The sequence below is a fragment of the Phyllobates terribilis genome, unplaced genomic scaffold (genome assembly GCF_046119375.1).
Source record: "Phyllobates terribilis strain yellow unplaced genomic scaffold, ASM4611937v1 Scaffold_7__3_contigs__length_470593459, whole genome shotgun sequence".
Classification (NCBI taxonomy): Eukaryota; Metazoa; Chordata; class Amphibia; order Anura; family Dendrobatidae; genus Phyllobates; species Phyllobates terribilis.
The window spans coordinates 246930441-246955904 of record NW_027362767.1 but is presented as its reverse complement, the minus strand read 5'-3'; the positions used below and the strand labels follow the sequence as shown (position 1 = coordinate 246955904).

The following is a 25464-nucleotide window of genomic DNA, read 5'->3' as shown; positions in this document are numbered from 1 at the left end:
TTGCAGGTGAACACATTACTAAATGCCACCCAGCTGTTAGCTGGGGGCATTTTCCATGTGCGTGTGCTGCCCCTTTAAGAACAGGGGAGCGTGTGCACAAGGTGTGACACCGAGACACAGTACGGTGTGCTCAGCAGTAGGAAGCAGGAGGCAGGAACATGCCGGGGACCGGGGCAGTGAGTAAGCAGGCGTTCCTGCCTGGAGGGAGAAGGGAACACCATGCAGGGACACTGGCAGTAGCGCTATAAAGCCATAATGATTATAATTTTAGTAAAACATGATCCTATTGTAGTGACACCCAAAGTCATGCAATAATTCAGTCCATATAAATCTTTTTATGACAGGCTTTGGTCAGGTGACTATTAGTGCAACTTAAAAGGACTGACTCCCTTTAAGCACTAGTAATACAACTTTCCATAGGCATAGTGAAGTACAAATAATTAGATCATCATAGATCATTCATGCATATAAAGAAATCTAGAACACTCCTAAATGAATACTTGAAAAGAGGAGGCGCAAAGGGAGTGTGTATAAAATATACATTTATATTAAATGCTAGTTAAAAAGATTAAATCTTACAAATAACCAGGACAGGCAAAATAGCAACAAGCAAAGACCCTGTGGCAGATGAAGCCTCCCCAGGGAATGCGCAAGCAGAAAGTGCAGAGACCCTTTAAGCACTGGTATGGCAGTCCTTGCATGACCTGCATGTAAGCTGGGCAAGGAGGCGAAAGTCAGACAACGATCACTTCTCTGCTCCATCAGCGCTGTAGCCAAGTGGCATTCACCAGGATACCAGAATCCTTCTTCTGCCAGTCCAAAAGGGCAATGGTGGAGCCTTCATTAACTTATTGATTGCTGATAAAAGACAAGTAAATGGCAACCAATGATACCCGCAACAAGTCTAGTGTTTACTGAGATCTGTAGGTACAAATGTCATTGAGTGTAAACAGAAACCTCCTCAATTCCTGCCATTCATAGATGGAACGGAGGGAGAAGAAGTTCTGGGAGGAGGTAAATGTCAACGCAGTTTGTGTCACCACAGGTGGCATCATGTCGGTGCAGCTACAGAAAAAGATCCAGCTTGGCCGGCACAGTTTTACAGCCTTTGTCCGAAAACAGTTCTGTGTCTTTCGGCACATACTTCATTTCATTAGCGACCTGAGATGCCAACAGTTTATCCTCGTGAAGGTCCCTCAGTCTGAGCTCTGCCAAGACACATTGCTTCACATGACGGAACTCCAGTGGAAGAAACGGGACAATATAATCTATCAAGTTCTTCTCAATGAGGCCACTATGCCATAAGCCACCTGGGCAAGAAAGAAGGAAAACACATAATTAGTCTCGTTGATACCCAGGTACAGTGGAAATATGTGCCCATGCATGATATGGGCATCACTGTGATTAAATAACACCTGCCCCCCATTATATCTGTTCTCTTGTACAGTATAACATGTAGGTGGTTGGTCAGATTTCATAATCAGAGTTTCTGTGGCTCTGCAGTACATAGTGTATATTAAGAGGTACTGTTTCTCCTTGTAGAGAGAGCCAAGTTTGTGTAAGGAGACTAATAGGCCATGCCTCTGGGAATTTAAATGTGCAATTAGTCTTTTTAAAGCGGTAAAGGGCAAACTCCAGAGCCACCTAATGCATATTGCAATCCTAAAGTCAATATCAACCCTTTCACAAGCCTTGCCACATGACTTTTGATCAAAAATAGTTCACTAAGTACCCTATATTTATTATGCAATTTTGCTTTACATTTATATATAATTATGGTAGGGTATGAGATATATTTTTGTCTTGCTTCTTTTTTGCTAGTGTGAACATGCCTCTGTTTCTTGTATGTCTGCCATCTTAGACCTCAGTTCACATTGTCTGGTTTTTTGACTTGTTTGCATTCTGTGCAATTTAAGGGTGTGGCATGCCCTTTGTTGAGCTGATTGGTATATATGTAGCTTACCACGGGCCTAGGTGGTCTGGAGTTGGGACCCGGTCCTATTTGTCTACCCTTTTATATGCATTACTTCAACTTTGATATACAGTAAGGTTTTTAATATAGGCAGTATAGGTACCGTCCCAATTTAGGGTCACCTTGCCGCTGGTGGGACGGCTTGTATACTTTTTTTGATCAAAAATAGTTCACTAAGTACCCTATATTTATTATGCAATTTTGCTTTACATTTATATATAATTATGGTAGGGTATGAGATATATTTTTGTCTTGCTTCTTTTTTGCTAGTGTGAACATGCCTCTGTTTCTTGTATGTCTGCCATCTTAGACCTCAGTTCACATTGTCTGGTTTTTTGACTTGTTTGCATTCTGTGCAATTTAAGGGTGTGGCATGCCCTTTGTTGAGCTGATTGGTATATATGTAGCTTACCACGGGCCTAGGTGGTCTGGAGTTGGGACCCGGTCCTATTTGTCTACCCTTTTATATGCATTACTTCAACTTTGATATACAGTAAGGTTTTTAATATAGGCAGTATAGGTACCGTCCCAATTTAGGGTCACCTTGCCGCTGGTGGGACGGCTTGTATACTTTTTTTGATCAAAAATAGTTCACTAAGTACCCTATATTTATTATGCAATTTTGCTTTACATTTATATATAATTATGGTAGGGTATGAGATATATTTTTGTCTTGCTTCTTTTTTGCTAGTGTGAACATGCCTCTGTTTCTTGTATGTCTGCCATCTTAGACCTCAGTTCACATTGTCTGGTTTTTTGACTTGTTTGCATTCTGTGCAATTTAAGGGTGTGGCATGCCCTTTGTTGAGCTGATTGGTATATATGTAGCTTACCACGGGCCTAGGTGGTCTGGAGTTGGGACCCGGTCCTATTTGTCTACCCTTTTATATGCATTACTTCAACTTTGATATACAGTAAGGTTTTTAATATAGGCAGTATAGGTACCGTCCCAATTTAGGGTCACCTTGCCGCTGGTGGGACGGCTTGTATACTTTTTTTGATCAAAAATAGTTCACTAAGTACCCTATATTTATTATGCAATTTTGCTTTACATTTATATATAATTATGGTAGGGTATGAGATATATTTTTGTCTTGCTTCTTTTTTGCTAGTGTGAACATGCCTCTGTTTCTTGTATGTCTGCCATCTTAGACCTCAGTTCACATTGTCTGGTTTTTTGACTTGTTTGCATTCTGTGCAATTTAAGGGTGTGGCATGCCCTTTGTTGAGCTGATTGGTATATATGTAGCTTACCACGGGCCTAGGTGGTCTGGAGTTGGGACCCGGTCCTATTTGTCTACCCTTTTATATGCATTACTTCAACTTTGATATACAGTAAGGTTTTTAATATAGGCAGTATAGGTACCGTCCCAATTTAGGGTCACCTTGCCGCTGGTGGGACGGCTTGTATACTTTTTTTGATCAAAAATAGTTCACTAAGTACCCTATATTTATTATGCAATTTTGCTTTACATTTATATATAATTATGGTAGGGTATGAGATATATTTTTGTCTTGCTTCTTTTTTGCTAGTGTGAACATGCCTCTGTTTCTTGTATGTCTGCCATCTTAGACCTCAGTTCACATTGTCTGGTTTTTTGACTTGTTTGCATTCTGTGCAATTTAAGGGTGTGGCATGCCCTTTGTTGAGCTGATTGGTATATATGTAGCTTACCACGGGCCTAGGTGGTCTGGAGTTGGGACCCGGTCCTATTTGTCTACCCTTTTATATGCATTACTTCAACTTTGATATACAGTAAGGTTTTTAATATAGGCAGTATAGGTACCGTCCCAATTTAGGGTCACCTTGCCGCTGGTGGGACGGCTTGTATACTTTTTTTGATCAAAAATAGTTCACTAAGTACCCTATATTTATTATGCAATTTTGCTTTACATTTATATATAATTATGGTAGGGTATGAGATATATTTTTGTCTTGCTTCTTTTTTGCTAGTGTGAACATGCCTCTGTTTCTTGTATGTCTGCCATCTTAGACCTCAGTTCACATTGTCTGGTTTTTTTATGACTTTGGATATGAAGCCAAACCAAACATTTTCAGACACATGTTTCGAGGTGTTTGACCTTCCTCAGTGCAAAGCAGGAGATAAGATTTGGCTGGGTGAGAGGCCTCTGACAGGTGGGTCTAAGGAGAAGGGTTCTCACTGTTTTTGTTATACAGGTCGTCATACAGCACATCCTCCACATCCTTCAGCTCCAGTTCTCTCCTTTTTCTCTTATTTATAATTAGCGGCATGAGTCTGTCGATCAGGTGAGCACCGGCATTGCTGAGGGAACACAACACAGATTGTACACAGGAAAATTGTCCTATAGGGGTTATATTCCAAGCTGAATTATACAGAAAACCCCTCATTATGGCGGCACTCTGTTCTAGAATAATACCAATCATCAGGGACACGATAAGACAAAGCAAGAGATGGCTATGGGTGTGACGCGCCCCCTGGGCCTGAGTTGTGCGTGCAGGGAATACCCGGAGCCGGATCGCTGGGGGTTGTAGTCTCCGTGGCAGTGACCCGGTCCGTGCCCAGGGTGGTCAAATCAGTGGCAGTCTTTTTAGTGTGATAAGGTCCGACTACGCCACCATTGGATTGCGGTCAATGGGGACCGCCGCTACAAGGCAGACCGCTGAGGCCGGTGTTATGTGTGCAGCTAAGTATGGGATGACTCCCCACGGGAGGAGTACAGCCTCAGGGCAGTTAGCGTGAATGATGGGAGTGATGGTGGAGATAGTCCCAATACCAATAGTGCCGGAGGAGCAAGAAGTCACAGACAACGTGTTGCAATCCAATGTCCTTTACTCACAGTTTGTATTCTCCAGGTCACTCTCGCGAAGCAGTGACCACCCAAGCCGTGCTGCGTCCACCAGGCAAGGGACTCGGTCAACTCCCAGGTCTTTCTGGAGTATGTCTCAAAGCTCCCTTCCGTCCTTTCTCTGGCTCGTGCCCCACCAGTGACCAAGCTTATGTCCAGCTCCCGCGGGCCTTCTCTTGGGAGGGCTACGTGCCCACGTCCCTGACCCTATATGGTATGCCTTCCTAGCAAGGTGTAGCGAGTGGTCGCACCAAGGGCTGGTCACGACCTCCGGTTCTTGGCTGAAGATGATTCACTTCCACCAATTTGGGATCCGGTACCCTGTTCTGCCAACCCGTCACCCGCAATCTCCTGGGTCCTTAGGGTTCTCTCTTCCTTCTCGTTCCTGAGCCTTTCTGTTTCACTTGTTACTTCTGTTCTGGTCTTGTTTCCTTTTCCTTTCCACTGTTCCTTCTCCTCTCTCTCTCTTTTTCTGGCCCCGGCCTCTGTGCTAGGCCTGCCCAGGGAGCAGAGCCCATGCAGCAGCCCTGCTCCCTGCCTTCTCCACTTCTCCTCACAGACTGAACTTCTTCTTCTTTCTCTTTCAGTGCTGGCTGGGCCTCACAGGCTAGGCCCGCCTCCGGAGCAGAGCTCCACAGAGGCCCTGCTCTGTCACTTCCTCTCTCAGACTGAACACTGTTCTAAGATGGTGCCCACCTTAAATACCTCCCTCTATGTGTGAGCCCAGGTGACTAGCAACCAATGGTCTCCTTCCTATGCTCAGGACCCAACCCCTATCTGCCCCTACAGCACTGGGTATTCCATCCCCTTCCCCACTCCAGCCAGGAACAGATGCTGTCGTGCCTGCACTTCTGTCTAGTGAGAGCACCGTTGAGCTGTCCCTCTGAAATGGGGTGTGTGTGGTGCATGCAGCCTACTGAGCCTTGATCCATACTCCATCCTTACCTGGGAGTGGGATATCACACCTCTGGATGAGGTGCAATACCTCTGTAGCGACCAAGTCCTCGGGGCGCTACAGGTGCATATTACAGAACAGAAAGAAGCATCAGGTCCGCATGTGGTACCATTTGTAGTAAAATAAAAAAAAGTGGATTTGCCATTGCAAACAATAGGAGAGTCTTTCCATGCAGAGTTTGGTGAAGAATACACACCAAAATGAATACGGGGAAGAAAAATAACTTTAATTATTTTTACCAAAATCACAAATTGCCCTTAACCATAAATCTTCATCTTAAATGGAGCGGAGGAGCGAGAAGAAAAAATGCTGCTCCTAGATAGCGGCCCATGAAGTGTCCATATCATGATACAGACTCCGTGCAAGGGCATTATTTATGAAAAAGTTGGACTAGGCCTCGTTTCCCATACCAACCAATCACAGCACAGCTTTCATTTTTTCAGAGCAGTTTAGTAAATGAAAGCTGCACTCTGATTGGTTGCTATGAGAAACAGAGCTATACAGTATAGATATTTTGTTTTTTAAAGAAATTGATGTGGGAAAAATAAAGCTGTTTCTATGGTAACTTGTGATACATGGAGGTGGGTACCTGATAAATATAAAGATGGCTTTGCGATAGGAGATGCCACCGATATGGTTATAGTAGTCCAGGAAAGGCTTGATGGAATCAATAAGACCAGGGTGGAGTTTTTCCATTTCATCAAATATAAATATGGAGCGAGCACATGCACTGGTGTTTCCTCGTATCCAAGACTGCAGCTGGTCCTGGGGGAGGAAGACATGTTCCAATGTATCAGACCCATATTGCAACCGTGAGGACAATTTCTCTAATATAAAGCAGTTACTTAAAATGATCCACACACCAGCAAAGGGGGAGATTTCTAACTCCCCTCTGTTCATCTTACAGACGCGACACACCATTGCTCAGAGTACAGGCTTCTGCACATGGCAACCTAGTTCCTGTTGACTGATCCATACATCGTCAACCCAATAAGACATTAATGGAGTGATGGTGGAGTATGTGCAGGCAGCGTCCTATTGGAGAACAATATGTTCTAGAGCAGGCGCACAGTCTTTTCTATCTGAGGGCCATATTGTCATATTGCATCACTTCCCAGGGCCACAAAAAGGAGTGCCCAAAAATGCCCATTTGTGAATGGAGGGTCGGTCTGCATACCTTGTACCGGGGGATCAGGCTGTCGTGTGGAAAGTGCAGGGTGGATACAAAGAGATGGACGAATTTGCTTTCCTCTCCTAAATCATAAATATTCTCTGTGATAATTTTGCTAACAAGGTTCTTGCCGGTTCCAGTACAGCCATACAGTAGTAATGCCAGGGGCTTCCTGGGGTTCTCATTGCTCATAAATCTGGTCACTGACTTGTAGATGATTCCATGTGCCAGGTGCTGTCCGAAAAGTTTCTCCGTCAAGTCATCCTCTAGGGCTGAAAGAGGAAAAAAAAATCCTAAATTTATCCTGTTTTGCAGCCTGTACTAAAGCAAGAGGCAAAACGCGCGTCGGAGTATGGGCGGGTGATCTCCTTCTTCTTCCACTATGGGTAAGTGATTTAGAATATTTAAGTGGTTTTCATTTATGCATTCCCACATTTCAATCTCCTACCTTCATAGGGGTCCTGTGAATCTGGCTCTACAGTGGGTACGGAAAGTATTCAGACCCCTTTAAATGTTTCCCTCTTTGTTTCATTGCTGCCATTTGGTAAATTCTAAAAAGTTCATTTTTCTTTCATTAATGTACACTCTGCACCCCATCTTGACTGCAAAAAAAACAGAAATGTAGAAATTTTTGCAAATTTATTAAAAAATAAAAGCTGAACTATCACATGGTCAAAAGTATTCAGACCCTTTGCTCAGACACTCATATTTAAGTCACATGCTGTCCATTTCATTGTGATCCTCCTTGAGATGGTTCTACTTCTTCATTGGAGCCCAGCTGTGTTTAATTAAACTGATAGGACTTGATTTGGAAACGCACACACCTGTCTATATAAGACCTCACAGCTCACAGTGCATGTCAGACCAAATGAGAATCATGAGCTCACAGGAACTGCCCAAGGAGCTCAGAGACAGAATTGTGGCAAGGCACAGATCTGGCCAAGGTTACAAAATAATTTCTGCAGTACTCAAGGTTCTTAATAGCACAGTGGCCTCCATAATCCTTAAATGGAAGACGTTTGGGACCACCAGAAGTCTTCCTAGACCTGGCCGTCCAGCCAAACTGAGCAATCGTGGGAGGAGAGCCTTGGTGAGAGAGGTAAAGTAGAACCCCAAGATCACTGTGGCTGAGCTCCAGAGATGCAGTAGGGAGATGGGAGAAAGTTCCAGAAAGTCAACTATCACTGCAGCCCTCCACCAGTCGAGCCTTTATGGCAGAGTGGCCCGACGGAAGCCTCTCCTCAGTGCAAGACATATGAAAGCCCGCATAGAGTTTGCTCAAAACACATGAAGGACTCCCAGATTATGAGAAATGAGATTCTCTGGTCTGATGAGACGAAGATAGAACTTTTTGGTGTTAATTCTAAGCGGTATGTGTGGAGAAAACCAGGCACTGCTCATCACCTTAAACATCAAATAATTGTATATATATATGTAAAAAATGGCTCTTCAAACAAATCCATAAATCACCACATCTACACTAGATTACAGTGCAGAAAAACAAAGAGATCCATTAATGTAATTAAAAATTCGTTTTATTTCATCAATAAGTTAAAATCATAACAACGAAAGTCATCCACATAACATAGAATTAAAAAAGCAGAGTGCCCAGTAAGGGGGACAAACTCCTGCACAACAATATAGTGTACAATAGGCTCAAAAAATGACTATTTTGGTATAATGTTACTGTAGTATATAAGACCTCCTTACAAAAAATCTCTATACACCATTTGTAATATGCTATATAACTATAGCTTGATATAGTAGATATGAATCAATGAGGGGAACAAAACCCTTTACTTAGACCACAATAATATGCAGAAGTCAAACAAAAGACAAAGATAATCATTCATATGAGATGAGCCAAATACCTGATCAGTGTGATGTCAGGAGATAAGCCATGGTACAACGTGAAGGTGGACAGCGTCCTGCTCTCACTTTAGGTACATTGTACCATGGCTTATCTCCTGACATCACACTGATCAGGTATTTGGCTCATCTCATATGAATGATTATCTTTGTCTTTTGTTTGACTTCTGCATATTATTGTGGTCTAAGTAAAGGGTTTTGTTCCCCTCATTGATTCATATCTACTATATCAAGCTATAGTTATATAGCATATTACAAATGGTGTATAGAGATTTTTTGTAAGGAGGTCTTATATACTACAGTAACATTATACCAAAATAGTCATTTTTTTAGCCTATTGTACACTATATTGTTGTGCAGGAGTTTGTCCCCCTTACTGGGCACTCTGCTTTTTTAATTCTATGTTATGTGGATGACTTTCGTTGTTATGATTTTAACTTATTGATGAAATAAAACAAATTTTTAATTACATTAATGGATCTCTTTGTTTTTCTGCACTGTAATCCAGTGTAGATGTGGTGATTTACTGCTCATCACCTGCCCAATACAATCCCAAAAGTGAAACATGGTGGTGGCAGCATCATGCTATGGGGGTGTGTAACGGGTCTGGGAGGCAGAACCTCTGAGCAACTATACAAGGGGGCGGTCCTTGTAAGGAAGCGGGTGGCTCCCGGGGAAGACGGGCAGGTAGTCACGGCAATTGACAGGGACAGTCTCTGGGTAGAAGGGCAGGTAGTCACGGCAAGTGACAGGGACAGTCTCTGGGTAGAAGGGCAGGTAGTCACGGCAAGTGACAGGGACAATCTCTGAGTAGAAGGACAGGTACTCACGGCAAGTGACAGGGACAGTCTCTGGGTAGAAGGACAGCAGGCAGGTGGCTGGTGAGCGCTCCCAGGTGAGCGGGCGAAAGTCTTTGGACAGGCAGGTGATCACGGCAAGTGACGGCAGAGCCTCCAGGTAGGCTAGCAGGCAGATAGCAGGTGAGCGCTCCCAGGTGAGCGGGCAAGAGTCTCTGGACGGGCAGGTGGTCACGGCAAGTGACAGCAGAGCCTCCAGGTAGGCTAGCAGACAGGTAGCAGGTGAGCGCTCCCAGGTGAGCAGGCAAGAGACTCTGGACAGGCAAGTGGTCACGGCAAGTGACGGCAGAGCCTCCAGGTAGGCTAGCAGGCAGGCAGCAGGTGAGCGCTCCCAGGTGAGCGGGCAAGAGTCTCTGGACGGGCAGGCGGCCACGGCAAGTGACAGCGGAGCCTCCAGGTAGGCTAGCAGGCAGGTAGCAGATGAGCGCTCCCAGGTGAGCGGGCAGGCTGGTCCATAGACAGACTGACAGGTGTCGGAAGGCAGACCGTCGGACCGCAGGCTTGCAAGCAGGTAAACGGATATCAGGCAGGTATCAAGCAGGAATCTGGCAGGTGACTGGCAGGTAACTGGTCGCGGGACCTGAGGGCTGAAGCAGAGTGAAGGCTTTGCAACAACATTGCTCGGGCACCTCCATTTTGGAGGAGGTGCCTTATATATGGTGAGGTCCTCCGGCCATTGGCCGGGGACTCCTTAGGACGGCGCGCGCGGCCCCTTTAATAGAGGAGGAGCGCGCGCGCCCTAAGCACAGTGGCCGGGAAGCAGCGCGCGCTGCCAGCAGAGCGGGAGGAGGACGCCGGGCACGGAGTGGAGAGGTGAGGGGAACAGCGTCCCTGCCTAGCAGGAGGCAGGGACGCCGACGCTACAGGGTGTTTTTCAGCTGCAGGGACAGGATGACTGGTTGCAATTGAAAGAAACATGAATGTGGCCAAGTACAGCGATATCCTGGATGAAAACCTCTTCCAGAGTGCTCTGGACCTCAGACTTGGCCGAAGGTTCACTTTCCAACAAGACAATGACCCTAAGCACACAGCTAAAATAACAAAGGAGTGGCTTCAGAACAACTCTGTGACCATTCTTGACTGGCCCAGCCAGAGCCCGGACTTAAATCCAATTGATCATCTCTGGAGAGACCTGAAAATGGCTGTCCACCAACATTCACCATCCAACCTGACGGAACTGGAGAGGATCTGCAAGGAAGAACGGCAGAGGATCCCCAAATCCAGGTGTGAAAAACTTGTGGCATCATTCCCAAGAAGACTCATGGCTGTACTAGCTCAAAAGGGGCTTCTACTCAATACTGAGCAAAGGGTCTGAATACTTATGACCATGTGATATTTCAGTTTTTATTTTTTAATAAATTTCCAAATATTTCTACATTTTTTTTTTCAGTCAAGATGGGGTGCAGAGTGTACTTTAATGAGAGAAAAATGAACTTTTTAGAATTTACCAAATGGCTGCAATGAAACAAAGAGTGAAATATTTAAGGGGGCTGAATACTTTCCGTACCCACTGTATATCCATTTTGTTGACACAAGCCCTGCATGACTTTATAGACATTGCATGACAGATCTATTCCACCTGCATTACTCAGACACGTTATATACATCTCTCATGCACTTGCCATTTTGACTATTTCCCTATGATGAATGATTTTGCCTAATTACTATATGCATGTCTTCTCAGTTGGTAGTAACAGGATGTATGTATTTCTTTCTATGGATTTTTTTATATACATTGTTGATTCATTTATACTATGTATACTATACATATATCCGATACAAATAATTATGTGCATATCGGTATTCTAATTGCAGTAATCACCACCTTCTCACACAACTTTTTGGAGATGATTCCCTTCCTGTTTATCACTTGTGTTATTGTTTATTATGACCTCCTTATAGATATATATTGTATTAATTATTTTTATACTTATCAATAACGTATTCCATTTGTATGTGTTTTCAGTTCTATTCTATTCCTTTGGGTGTTCTTAGTTTACTCCATTTCTTTTCCTGTTGTTTAATGATTACCGTACATAGGAGTACATCACCATGAACACTGTTATGATACATTGTGGGGTAATACCATACTGACGAGATATGTTCCCAGCCCAAAATAATACACTAGATGGTGGCCCGATTCTAATGCATCGGGTAATCTAGAATATGCATGCGGCTGACCGGGCGCCACTAAGCAGCGAAGCAGTGTTTAAATGGGTTGTGCACTACTTTTAATTAACTTCACAATGTATCCCCTCGGTGACCCTAATGAATTTTGTCATTACGTCATGTTGTCAATCCTGCTTGTGACAACATCGCTGACGACGCACAGCCAGCACCTAATTCTCCCGCCTGCAGCCGTATGTTGCTTCAGTTTACATCACAACTATTTGCGGCTGCAGCCAGGGGTCTGCTGTTCCGCGCACCACAGTGAATGATGGGCTGTGGCCGGGGTTATCCGTCATCGTGTCACATCCAGCATCCACAGCGCGGTCTGTCAATGTGGTTTGTATGGCTGCCTCATTCCTCTAATCGAAGTCCCTCGCACAGTGTGACTGAAGTCCCTCGCACAGTGTGACAGAAGTCCCTCGCACAGTGTGACAGAAGTCCCTCGCACAGTGTGACTGAAGTCCCTCGCACAGTGTGACAGAAGTCCCTCGCACAGTGTGACTGAAGTCCCTCGCACAGTGTGACAGAAGTCCCTCGCACAGTGTGACAGAAGTCCCTCGCACAGTCTGACTGAAGTCCCTCGCACAGTCTGACTGAAGTCCCTCGCACAGTGTGACAGAGAAAACCTGCTCAGTACGTTATGAGCAATTTTGTGAGTCACATGACCACATGGGCGGAGTTAGCCGTGCTATCTCCCGTACGTGGCGTAGATATTTGAAATGTTGCGGTAATTGGCCGGAGAGCGTGTTTAAATTTGGCGTGGAAATCTGTGATTGGTCGCGGGCGGCGTCCGCGACCAATCATAGAAGCAGGTTTTAAATGTCGCGCGCCGTGTTACTAAGCAGCGGACAGTGTGTTTGAATTCAGCGTTCAAATCTCTGATTGGTCGCGTCGGGAGGGCGCGACCAATCAGCGTATCGTATTGGTGAGGACCGGGGAGCGGCTGCTTGTGCGGCTACTTCCGCTCCGAGAAGCCGGGACATGAGCGGGCGCTTGCAGCAGAAGTATCCGGACCCGCAGCGCCACTCCCCGGTCCTCCCTACACACGCTAGCCGCATGGATGTCAGCGGCGCTGCCTGTGCGGATACTTCCGCTCCGAGAAGCCGGGACATGACCGGGCGCTCGCAGCAGAAGTATCCGGACCCGCAACGCCGCTCCCCGGTCCTCCCTTCACACCCTAGCCGCTGATGTCCCCACAGTATCAGCATGGTGTTACAAAGATCCGGACATTTGTGTTAAAAATCGCTAATTGGTCGCAGGCTCTGCCCGCGACCAATCACCGATTTGGGCGCCAAATTTAAATATCGGCGGCGACCAATCACGGATCTTGGCTCCACATTTAAAAACCGCTGTGCAGATTGGTCGCCGACGCTGGGCGCCACCAATCACCGATTTTGGCGCCACATTTAAATAGCGTCCGCGACCAATCAGTACAGCGGTGTTGAAATGTGGAGCCAAGATCGGTGATTGGTCGCGGCCGATATTTAAATTTGGCGACCAAATCGGTGATTTTTAACACAAATGTCCGGACCTTGTAACACCATGCGGATACTATGGGGACATCAGCGGCTAGGGTGTGAAGGGAGGACCGGGGAGCGGCGTTGCGTGTCGGGATACTTCTGCTGCGAGCGGCCGCTCATGTACCTGGTTCTCGCAGCAGAAGTATCCACACAGGCAGCGCCGCTCCCCGGTCCTCCCTTCACACCCTAGCCGCTGATGTCCCCACAGTATCCGCATGGTGCTACAAAGGTCCGGACATTGTGTTAAAAATAGCTGATTGGTCGCTGGCAGCGACCAATCACCGATTTGGGCGCCAAATTTAAATATCGGCCGCGACCAATCACCGATCTTGGCTCCAGATTTAAACACCGCTGTGCTGATTGGTCGCGGCCGATATTTAAATTTGGCGCCCAAATCGGTGATTGGTCGCGGGCAGCGCCAGCGACCAATCAGCGATTTTTAACACAAATGTCCGGATCTTTGTAACACCATGCGGCTTCTCTGAGTGGAAGTATCCGCACAGGCAGCGGTGTTCCCCGGTCCTCACTAATACGATTCTGCTCCCCGCTCCTCACCAATACGATTCGCTGATTGGTCGCGCTCTCCGCACGCGACCAATCAGTGATCTTGGCGCTAAAGTTAAACACCGCTGTGCTGATTGGTCGCCGACGCTGTGCGCGACCAATCACCGATTTGGGCGGCACATTTAAATAGCGTCCGCGACCAATCAGTACAGCGGTGTTTAAATGTGGAGCCAAGATCGGTGATTGGTCGCGGCCGATATTTAAATTTGGCGCCCAAATCGGTGATTGGTCGCGGGCAGCGCCCGCGACCAATCTGCGATTTTTAACACAAATGTCCGGACCTTTGTAACACCATGCAGATACTGTGGGGACATCAGCGGCTAGGGTGTGAAGGGAGGACCGGGGAGCGGCGCTGCGGGTCGGGATACTTCTGCGAGCGCCCGCTCATGTCCCGGGTTCTCGCAGCGGAAGTATCCGCACAGGCAGCGCCGCTGACATCCATGCGGCTAGGGCGTGAAGGGAGGACTGGAGAGCGGCGCTGCGGGTCCAATTGGTCGCGGCCGCTATTTAAATGTGCCGCACAAATCGTTGATTGGTCGCGGACTTGGCCCGCGACCAATCACTGGTCTTGCGGCCAAAGTTAAACACTACTTGGGCGCCAAATTTAAATATCGGCCGCGACCAATCACCGATCTTGGCTCCACATTTAAACACCGCTGTGCTGATTGTTCGCGGCCAATATTTAAATGTGGCGCCCAAATCCGTGATTGGTCGCGGGCAGCGTCGGCGACCAATCAGCACAGTGGTGTTTAAGTTTTGCGCTAAGATCAGTGATTGGTCGGGTCCGAAGACCGCGACCAATCATCGAATCGTCTTGGTGAGGACCGGGGAGCGGCGCTGCCTGTGCGGGTACTTACGCTGCGAGAACCCGTGACATAGCGGGCGCTCGCAGCAGAAGTATCCCAACCCGCAGCGCCGCTCCCCGGTCCTCCCTTCCGCATGGAGGTCAGCGGGCCGGCGGTCCTTCCGCTGATACCGGCCGGGAGATGAGCGCCTCGCGCCGCTCATCTCCCGGCTGCATCTCCGTCCCGCAGATGGGTCTGGCGGTCGGGTTCCTTCTGCTGTTGCCGGCCGGGAGATGAGCGAATCGCGGCGCTCATCTCCCGGCTGCATCGCCGCTCAGCTCCGTCCCGCAGATGAGCCGCTAACGGCCGCCATCTTTTTTCAGAAATCCCGCGGCGCTGATTGGCCGCTGCCGGACCAATGAGCGACGCGGGATTTCCTGGACAGACAGACAGACAGACAGACAGATAGACAGACAAACAGACGGGATAAGACGATTATATATATAGATATGTGTGCCCTGTCTTTTTCTTGTTAATTATACACTGCTCAAAAAAATAATGGGAACACCCAAATAACACATCCTAGATCTGAATGAGTGAAATATTCTCATTGAATACTTTGTTCTGTACAAAGTTGAATGTTCTGACAACAAAATCACACAAAAATCATCAATGGAAATCACATTTATTAACTAATGGAGGCCTGGATTTGGAGTCACCCCCAAAATTAAAGTGGAAAAACACACTACAGGTTGATCCAACTTTGCTGTAATGTCCTTAAAACAAGTCAAAATGAGTCTCAGTATTGTGTGTGGCCTCCACGTGCCTGTATGACCTCCCTACAACGCCTGGGCATGCTCCTGATGAGGTTTCGGATGGTCTCCTGTGGGATCTCCTCCTAGACCTGGAGTAAAGCATCCGCCAACTCCTGGACAGTCTGTGGTGCAACGTGACGTTGGTGGATGGAGCAAGACATGATGTCCCAGATGTGCTCAATCGGATTCAGGTCTGGGGAACGGGCAGGTCAGTCCATAGCTTCAATGCCTTCATCTTGCAGGAACTGCTGACACACTCCAGCCACATGAGGTCTGGCATTGTCCTGCATTAGGAGGAACCCAGGGCCAACCGCACAAGCATATGATCTCACAAGGGGTCTGAGGATCTCATCTCGGTATCTAATGGCAGTCAGGCTACCTCTGGCGAGCACATGGAGAGCTGTGTGGCCCTCCAAAGAAATGCCACCCCACACCATTACTGACCCACTGCCAAACCGGTCATGCTGAATGATGTTGTAGGCAGCAGATCGCTCTCCACGGCGTCTCCAGACTTTGTCATGTCTGTCACATGTGCTGCCTGTGCGGCTACTTCCGCTCCGAGAAGCCGGGACATGAGCGGGCGCTCGCAGCAGAAGTATCCGGACCCGCAGCGCCGCTCCCCGGTCCTCCCTACACACGCTAGCCGCATGGATGTCAGCGGCGCTGCCTGTGCGGATACTTCCGCTCCGAGAAGCCGGGACATGACCGGGCGCTCGCAGCAGAAGTATCCGGACCCGCAACGCCGCTCCCCGGTCCTCCCTTCACACCCTAGCCGCTGATGTCCCCACAGTATCAGCATGGTGTTACAAAGATCCGGACATTTGTGTTAAAAATCGCTAATTGGTCGCAGGCGCTGCCCGCGAGCAATCACCGATTTGGGCGCCAAATTTAAATATCGGCGGCGACCAATCACGGATCTTGGCTCCACATTTAAAAACCGCTGTGCAGATTGGTTGCTGACGCTGGGCGCCACCAATCACCGATTTTGGCGCCACATTTAAATAGCGTCCACGACCAATCAGTGCAGCGGTGTTGAAATGTGGAGCCAAGATCGGTGATTGGTCGCGGCCGATATTTAAATTTGGCGCCCAAATCGGTGATTTTTAACACAAATGTCCGGACCTTGTAACACCATGCGGATACTATGGGGACATCAGCGGCTAGGGTGTGGAGTGAGGACCGGGGAGCGGCACTGCGGGTCGGGATACTTCTGCTGCGAGCGCCCGCTCATGTCCCGGGTTCTCGCAGCGGAAGTATCCGCACAGGCAGCGCCGCTGACATCCATGCGGCTAGGGCGTGAAGGGAGGACCGGGGAGCGGCGCTGCGGGTCCAATTGGTCGCGGCCGCTATTTAAATGTGCCGCACAAATCGTTAATTGGTCGCGGACTTGGCCCGCGACCAATCACTGATCTTGCGGCCAAAGTTAAACACTACTGTGCTGATTGGTCGCGGACGCTGCCCGCGACCAATCACCGATTTGGGCGCCAAATTTAAATATCGGCCGCGACCAATCACCGATCTTGGCTCCACATTTAAACACCGCTGTGCTGATTGTTCGCGGCCGATATTTAAATGTGGCGCCCAAATCCGTGATTGGTCACGGGCAGCGTCGGCGACCAATCAGCACAGCGGTGTTTAAGTTTTGCGCTAAGATCAGTGATTGGTCGGGTCCGAAGACCGCGACCAATCATCGAATCGTCTTGGTGAGGACCGGGGAGCGGCGCTGCCTGTGCGGGAACTTACGCTGCGAGAACCCGGGACATAGCGGGTGCTCGCAGCAGAAGAATCCCGACCCGCAGCGCCGCTCCCCGGTCCTCCCTTCCGCATGGAGGTCAGCGGGCCGGCGGTCCTTCCGCTGATACCGGCCGGGAGATGAGCGCCTCGCGCCGCTCATCTCCCGGCTGCATCTCCGTCCCGCAGATGGGTCTGGCGGTCGGGTTCCTTCTGCTGTTGCCGGCCGGGAGATGAGCGAATCGCGGCGCTCATCTCCCGGCTGCATCGCCGCTCAGCTCCGTCCCGCAGATGAGCCGCTAACGGCCGCCATCTTTTTTCAGAAATCCCGCGGCGCTGATTGGCCGCTGCCGGACCAATGAGCGACGCGGGATTTCCTGGACAGACAGACAGACAGACAGACAGATAGACAGACAAACAGACGGGATAAGACGATTATATATATAGATATGTGTGCCCTGTCTTTTTCTTGTTAATTATACACTGCTCAAAAAAATAATGGGAACACCCAAATAACACATCCTAGATCTGAATGAGTGAAATATTCTCATTGAATACTTTGTTCTGTACAAAGTTGAATGTGCTGACAACAAAATCACACAAAAATCATCAATGGAAATCACATTTATTAACTAATGGAGGCCTGGATTTGGAGTCACCCCCAAAATTAAAGTGGAAAAACACACTACAGGTTGATCCAACTTTGCTGTAATGTCCTTAAAACAAGTCAAAATGAGTCTCAGTATTGTGTGTGGCCTCCACGTGCCTGTATGACCTCCCTACAACGCCTGGGCATGCTCCTGATGAGGTTTCGGATGGTCTCCTGTGGGATCTCCTCCTAGACCTGGAGTAAAGCATCCGCCAACTCCTGGACAGTCTGTGGTGCAACGTGACGTTGGTGGATGGAGCAAGACATGATGTCCCAGATGTGCTCAATCGGATTCAGGTCTGGGGAACGGGCAGGTCAGTCCATAGCTTCAATGCCTTCATCTTGCAGGAACTGCTGACACACTCCAGCCACATGAGGTCTGGCATTGTCCTGCATTAGGAGGAACCCAGGGCCAACCGCACAAGCATATGATCTCACAAGGGGTCTGAGGATCTCATCTCGGTATCTAATGGCAGTCAGGTTACCTCTGGCGAGCACATGGAGAGCTGTGTGGCCCTCCAAAGAAATGCCACCCCACACCATTACTGACCCACTGCCAAACCGGTCATGCTGAATGATGTTGTAGGCAGCAGATCGCTCTCCACGGCGTCTCCAGACTTTGTCATGTCTGTCACATGTGCTGCCTGTGCGGCTACTTCCGCTCCGAGAAGCCGGGACATGAGCGGGCGCTCGCAGCAGAAGTATCCGGACCCGCAGCGCCGCTCCCCGGTCCTCCCTACACACGCTAGCCGCATGGATGTCAGCGGCGCTGCCTGTGCGGATACTTCCGCTCCGAGAAGCCGGGACATGACCGGGCGCTCGCAGCAGAAGTATCCGGACCCGCAACGCCGCTCCCCGGTCCTCCCTTCACACCCTAGCCGCTGATGTCCCCACAGTATCAGCATGGTGTTACAAAGATCCGGACATTTGTGTTAAAAATCGCTAATTGGTCGCAGGCGCTGCCCGCGAGCAATCACCGATTTGGGCGCCAAATTTAAATATCGGCGGCGACCAATCACGGATCTTGGCTCCACATTTAAAAACCGCTGTGCAGATTGGTTGCTGACGCTGGGCGCCACCAATCACCGATTTTGGCGCCACATTTAAATAGCGTCCACGACCAATCAGTGCAGCGGTGTTGAAATGTGGAGCCAAGATCGGTGATTGGTCGCGGCCGATATTTAAATTTGGCGCCCAAATCGGTGATTTTTAACACAAATGTCCGGACCTTGTAACACCATGCGGATACTATGGGGACATCAGCGGCTAGGGTGTGGAGTGAGGACCGGGGAGCGGCACTGCGGGTCGGGATACTTCTGCTGCGAGCGCCCGCTCATGTCCCGGGTTCTCGCAGCGGAAGTATCCGCACAGGCAGCGCCGCTGACATCCATGCGGCTAGGGCGTGAAGGGAGGACCGGGGAGCGGCGCTGCGGGTCCAATTGGTCGCGGCCGCTATTTAAATGTGCCGCACAAATCGTTAATTGGTCGCGGACTTGGCCCGCGACCAATCACTGATCTTGCGGCCAAAGTTAAACACTACTGTGCTGATTGGTCGCGGACGCTGCCCGCGACCAATCACCGATTTGGGCGCCAAATTTAAATATCGGCCGCGACCAATCACCGATCTTGGCTCCACATTTAAACACCGCTGTGCTGATTGTTCGCGGCCGATATTTAAATGTGGCGCCCAAATCCGTGATTGGTCACGGGCAGCGTCGGCGACCAATCAGCACAGCGGTGTTTAAGTTTTGCGCTAAGATCAGTGATTGGTCGGGTCCGAAGACCGCGACCAATCATCGAATCGTCTTGGTGAGGACCGGGGAGCGGCGCTGCCTGTGCGGGAACTTACGCTGCGAGAACCCGGGACATAGCGGGTGCTCGCAGCAGAAGAATCCCGACCCGCAGCGCCACTCCCCGGTCCTCCCTTCCACATGGAGGTCAGCGGCGCCGGCGGTCCTTCCGCTGATACCGGCCGGGAGATGAGCGCCTCGCGCCGCTCATCTCCCGGCTGCATCTCCGTCCCGCAGATGGGTCCGGCGGTCGGGTTCCTTCTGCTGTTGCCGGCCGGGAGATGAGCGCCTCGCGGCGCTCATCTCCCAGCTGCATCGCCGCTCAGCTCCGTCCCGCAGATGAGCCGCTAACGGCCGCCATCTTTTTTCAGAAATCCCGCGGCGCTGATTGGCCGCTGCCGGACCAATGAGCGGCGCGGGATTTCCTGGACAGACAGACAGACAGACAGACAGACAGACAGACAGACAGACGGGATAAGACAATTATATATATAGATATGTGTGCCCTGTCTTTTTCTTGTTAATTATACACTGCTCAAAAAAATAATGGGAACACCCAAATAACACATCCTAGATCTGAATGAGTGAAATATTCTCATTGAATACTTTGTTCTGTACAAAGTTGAATGTGCTGACAACAAAATCACACAAAAATCATCAATGGAAATCACATTTATTAACTAATGGAGGCCTGGATTTGGAGTCACCCCCAAAATTAAAGTGGAAAAACACACTACAGGCTGATCCAACTTTGATGTAATGTCCTTAAAACAAGTCAAAATGAGGCTCAGTATTGTGTGTGGCCTCCACGTGCCTGTATGACCTCCCTACAACGCCTGGGCATGCTCCTGATGAGGTTTCGGATGGTCTCCTGTGGGATCTCCTCCTAGACCTGGAGTAAAGCATCCGCCAACTCCTGGAAAGTCTGTAGTGCAACGTGACGTTGGTGGATGGAGCGAGACATGATGTCCCAGATGTGCTCAATCGGATTCAGGTCTGGGGAACGGGCGGGCCAGTCCATAGCTTCAATGCCTTCATCTTGCAGGAACTGCTGACACTCTCCAGCCACATGAGGTCTGGCATTGTCCTGCATTAGGAGGAACCCAGGGCCAACTGCACAAGCATATGATCTCACAAGGGGTCTGAGGATCTCATCTCGGTATCTAATGGCAGTCAGGCTACCTCTGGCGAGCACATGGAGAGCTGTGTGGCCCTCCAAAGAAATGCCACCCCACACCATTACTGACCCACTGCCAAACCGGTCATGCTGAATGATGTTGTAGGAAGCAGATCGCTCTCCACGGCGTCTCCAGACTCTGTCACGTCTGTCACATGTGCTCAGTGTGAACCTGCTTTCATCTGTGAAGAGCACGGGGCGCCAGTGGCGACTTTGCCAATCCTGGTGTTCTGTGGCAAATGCCAAGCATCCTGCACGGTGTTGGGCTGTGAGCACAACCCCCATCTGTGGACGTCGGGCCCTCATACCACCCTCATGGAGTCGGTTTCTAACCGTTTGTGCAGACACATGCACATTTGTGGCCTGCTGGAGGTCATTTTGCAGGGCTCTGGCAGTGCTCCTCCTATACCTCCTTGCACAAAGGCGGAGGTAGCGGTCCTGCTGCTGGGTTGTTGCCCTCCTATGGCTCCCTCCACATCTCCTGGTATCTGCTCCATGCTCTGGACACTGTGCTGACAGCACAGCTACCCTTCTTGACTCAACTCGCACTGATGTGCCATCATGGATGAACTGCACTACCTGAGCTACTTCTGTGGGTTGTACTGTAGACACCGCCTCATGCTACTGTACCTCTAGGGGTGCGAGCAATGGCAAAATGAAAAAGTGACCAAAACAACAGCCAAAAAGGATGAGAGCAGAGAAATGGTCTGTGGTCACCACCTGCAGAACCACTCCTTTATAGGGGGTATCTTGCTAATTGCCGATCATTTCTACTAGTTGTCTGTTCCATTTGCACAACAGCAGGAGAAATTGATTCACAATCAGTGTTGCTTCATAACTGGACAGGTAGATTTCACAGAAGTGTTACTGACTTGGAGTTACATTGTGTTGTTTAAGTGTTCCCTTTATTTTTTTGAGCAGTGTATATTCTAGGACAGCACTTGCAATTTTGCAGGCTTCAGAGCTGAAATCTCCCAGCGCAGCTTGCCATTTTTCAGGTCAATTGTATTCTGGGAAATGTAGTCTTTGTACCAGACACTGCAGTATATTTGGAGAACATTTCCCAATATATTCCACCATATAAACATACATTGCTCATAGGGTCCACATCACTTTTGTATACAATACAATATATGGCCAAAAAAAATACGCACTCTTATAACCTTGGTCAAATCTATAGAACCCTATGGATATGATTTATGCTTATGCCGTACAGTAGTGTTCAAAATAATACCAGTCCACTATGACTAACCAGATTAATCATTGTTTTTGTTATGAATTACTGTATATCACCACATGTCAAACAATTTACCAGTTGGTGCAGTCGATTCTCAGAAAACCACCAGACTCAGCATTCATGATCTGCAGGTTCTTGAGTCTGTGTATTTGAATAATTAATTGAAAGGAGATGTGTTCAAAATAATAGCAGTGTGGAGTTCAATTAGTGAGGTCAATCATTCTGTGAGGAAACAGGTGTGAACCAGGTGGTCCTTATTTAAGGTTGAAGCCAGCACATGTTGTACATGCATTTCTCCTTGAAAGCCTAAGAAATATAGGTCTTTTGAGACATTGTTCAGAAGAACAGCGTACTTTGATTAAAAAGTTTATTGGAGAGGGTAAAACTTATAAAGAAGTGCAGACAATGATAGGCCGTTCAGCTAAAAGGTTCTCCAATGCTTTAAAATGGAAAGCAAAATCAGAGAGATGTGGAAGAAAATGGAAGACTACCATTCGAATGGATGGAAGAATAGCCAGAATGGCAAAGGCTCAGTCAATGATCAGCTCCAGGATGATCAAAGACAGTCTCAAGTTACCTGTGAGTACTGTGACAGTTAGAAGATGCCTGTGTGAAGCTAATCTCTTAGAAAGAAGTCCCCGCAAAGACCCACTGTCAAAAAAAGACATGTACTGAATTGGATACAATTTGCCAAAGAACACATCAACTGGCCTAAAGAGAAATGGAGAAACATTTTGTGGACTGATGAAAGTAAAATTGTTCTTTTTGGGTCCAAGGGCCACAGACAGTTCATCACACAACCCCAAAACTCTGCATCCAAGCCACAGTACACTCTGAAGACAGTGAAGCATGGTGGTGCAAGCATCATGATATGAGCATGTTTATCTTACTATGGTGCCGGACCTATTTACCATATACCAGGGATCATGGACCAGTTAGCATATATTAAAATACTGGACGAGGTCATGTTGCCTTACGCTGAAGAGGATATGCCCTTGAAATGGGTGTTTCAACAAGACAACGACCCTAAACACACCAATAAATGAGCAAAACCTTGGTTCCAGTCCAACAAAATTTAGGTTATGGAGTGGCCAGCCCAATCCCCGGCCTTTAATCTGATAGAACACTTGTGGGGTGACATAAAAAATGCAGTTTCTGAGGCAAAAACAAGAAATGCCAAAAAATTGTGGGATATAGTCAAAGAATCCTGGGCTGGAATAACAGTTGTTAGGTGCCAGAAGTTGGTTGACTCTATGCAACATAGATGTGAAGCAGTTCTAAAAAACTGTGGGTAACAACTAAATATTAGGTTAGGGATTCACAGGAATGCTAAGTTCTCAAAAAAAACAGACATATTGTGAGTTTGTAAAGAAAAATGCAGACACTGCTAGAAGTTGGTTGACTCTATGCATGGGAATAAAAACTAATATAAAGATTTTGTGCTTAACTCATGTTTTTGAACACACTGCTATTATTTTGAACACTACTGTACTTAGGGCTGGGGCGCAGTGTGCACAGGGTCTTATAGGCATGCAGGTGCCACCTTTGTTTTTCCAGCCAACTCTAATAATGAGGGGACTGCGACCTGTTTTAAGTTTCCCCTTCCATCTTTGACAGGCGGCCTAGTAGGCTCTGCCTTTAGCACTACTGAGCTTCCATGCATGGCAGGACAAAAGGCCATTTTTAGCCCTTCTTTTGCCATATCACCCCATTAGCATGGAGACATGAACGGTTCCTATTCACTGACAGCAAGCAGAGGTCTTGAAAATGTGAAGAGACGGACACAAAGTATATTAGACAGTTGCAAACGATTCAGATCCAGATATACAGCACTGACCAAACCAATAGGAAATATCCTACGGGTTTAGTTCAGTAGTTTTCGCCTCTCATTCTCTCTTAGTGTGGTAGGAGGCGCTGGTGATGTGGCATCATCTGGCAGCTGGCCAGATACTGTGCCCAAACAATATATTATGCACCAATCCAATTAATTAGGAAGTATGCACTACACCTGGCAGGCCGTCCCCGGACACTAAATCACCAGTGCCCCTTATATCTCAATGAGAGGCGCTGGATAACCCCCTTAACACCAGAGGTTCCTGTCTATTAGCCATAAGAGTCTCCATAAGAAAATGACCCAATGCGCCGATTTCAATCTTCTTAGTGGTACATGAGCAAGGACACCCCCATTTCCAAAACAAAGGGCCAGATGTAGTCTATAAGGCTTCATGATTACAAATGGTGCCAGGTTGGTGCCAATTGTTCCCCTGCGGTGGTCACCCCATTATTTTGCACATCAGACCTATGCCTCTTCCACTGCAGCATGCCATATGCTGAAGGACAATAACTACCAGCAGATCACCAGCAGTAGCCCATTTAACCCTTTATTACCCCATCTAACCTGTACTATTGAAGGGCTTGTCCACCTGGCAGCACTCCGACAGCAACCCGCAGTAGATCTCAGAGGACAGGTAGGCTGTAATGGCCGAGGCGGCTGCTATAGCGAGGCCTGTGGTGATAGGCTCCAGGGACACAACGACATGGAGGAGCGGAGGCGCCACCAGCAAGAAGAGGAGCCAAGTCGTGGGACGGGACCCCCTGACAGCAGCCATGAGAGCGGGAGCAGCGCAGGAGCAAGGGAGCTGAGGTTCACACTACATTGTTTGTTCAAACCTTCACCCACTATAGATCAGGTGCTTTTATCACATGCATATTTATGATCGTGACGTAAAAGAAGGGAAATTCAGACTATGCGGTTTCAGTTTTGATTCTAGATACTGTATATCATGGTGCGAGTCACGGCACTAATGTCACCAAGTTAACCATTACATTGCTCCAATAAAAGAAAAAAAATGTTCTTCTTCACATTATTTTTTTATTTGCGTTCACTCCTGCGTCCTCTATTGCAGATTCGACAAAATACCTACTCGGCCATGAAGTTCCCAGCGGGGGCGCTGTGTTTATGCTGATGTTATACTAGAGGAGGTCTGGACTCTGCAGTTATGGGGTCAGCAGAGCGGTGGTGACTTTTCTGCCCTCTGCTCCTCAGCACTCGGCCCCCCGCTCTGTAATGTTACGGGGTCTGCACTTCATGGCTGAGTTGCTGCGGTTCCTTCCACTTCTCAATAATATCACTCACAGGTGATGGGGGAAGATTTAGGAGGAAGAAATGTCATGGACGGACTTGTTACCCCGGAGGCTCCTATTACAGGACCGCGCTGGTATCAGGGAGCTCTGCACCACCGATATGTCACGTGTTAGTAAAGACAGGCGGCATGGCGGGGGGCCGAATGTTCTACACTGGGGGCGAAGGGCTGGATGTTACACACCAGGGGGATGAATGGGACTTATGGAAACCTTCAAGTTCCCTCAATTTT

General features: G+C 48.2%; 1 protein-coding gene across 1 annotated transcript; it reads right to left on the bottom strand.

Annotated features, from left to right (window-relative positions):
• Nucleotides 1-475: 475 nt before the first annotated feature.
• LOC141153110 (torsin-1B-like) lies at nt 476-24772 on the bottom strand. The gene is made up of 5 exons (XM_073637793.1): nt 24489-24772; nt 6934-7199; nt 6346-6521; nt 4136-4257; nt 476-1310 (listed from the first exon to the last, which is right to left on the bottom strand). The coding sequence occupies exons 1-5, from the start codon at nt 24697-24699 to the stop codon at nt 1066-1068; spliced, it is 1020 nt and encodes a 339-aa protein (XP_073493894.1). The 5' UTR covers nt 24700-24772; the 3' UTR covers nt 476-1065.
• Nucleotides 24773-25464: the final 692 nt, after the last annotated feature.

Bases quoted from the DNA above. Each gene is read 5' to 3' on its own strand.
- LOC141153110 (XM_073637793.1), bottom strand. From the start codon at position 24,699: ATGGCTGCTGTCAGGGGGTCCCGTCCCACGACTTGGCTCCTCTTCTTG. The intron at 4,258-6,345 runs GTACCCACCTCC...GTGTTCCCTCAG, and splicing joins GCCATCTTTATATTTATCAG to CAATGCCGGTGCTCACCTGA. The intron at 1,311-4,135 runs GTGAGAACCCTT...TTTCTTGCCCAG, and splicing joins CGACCTGTATAACAAAAACA to GTGGCTTATGGCATAGTGGC.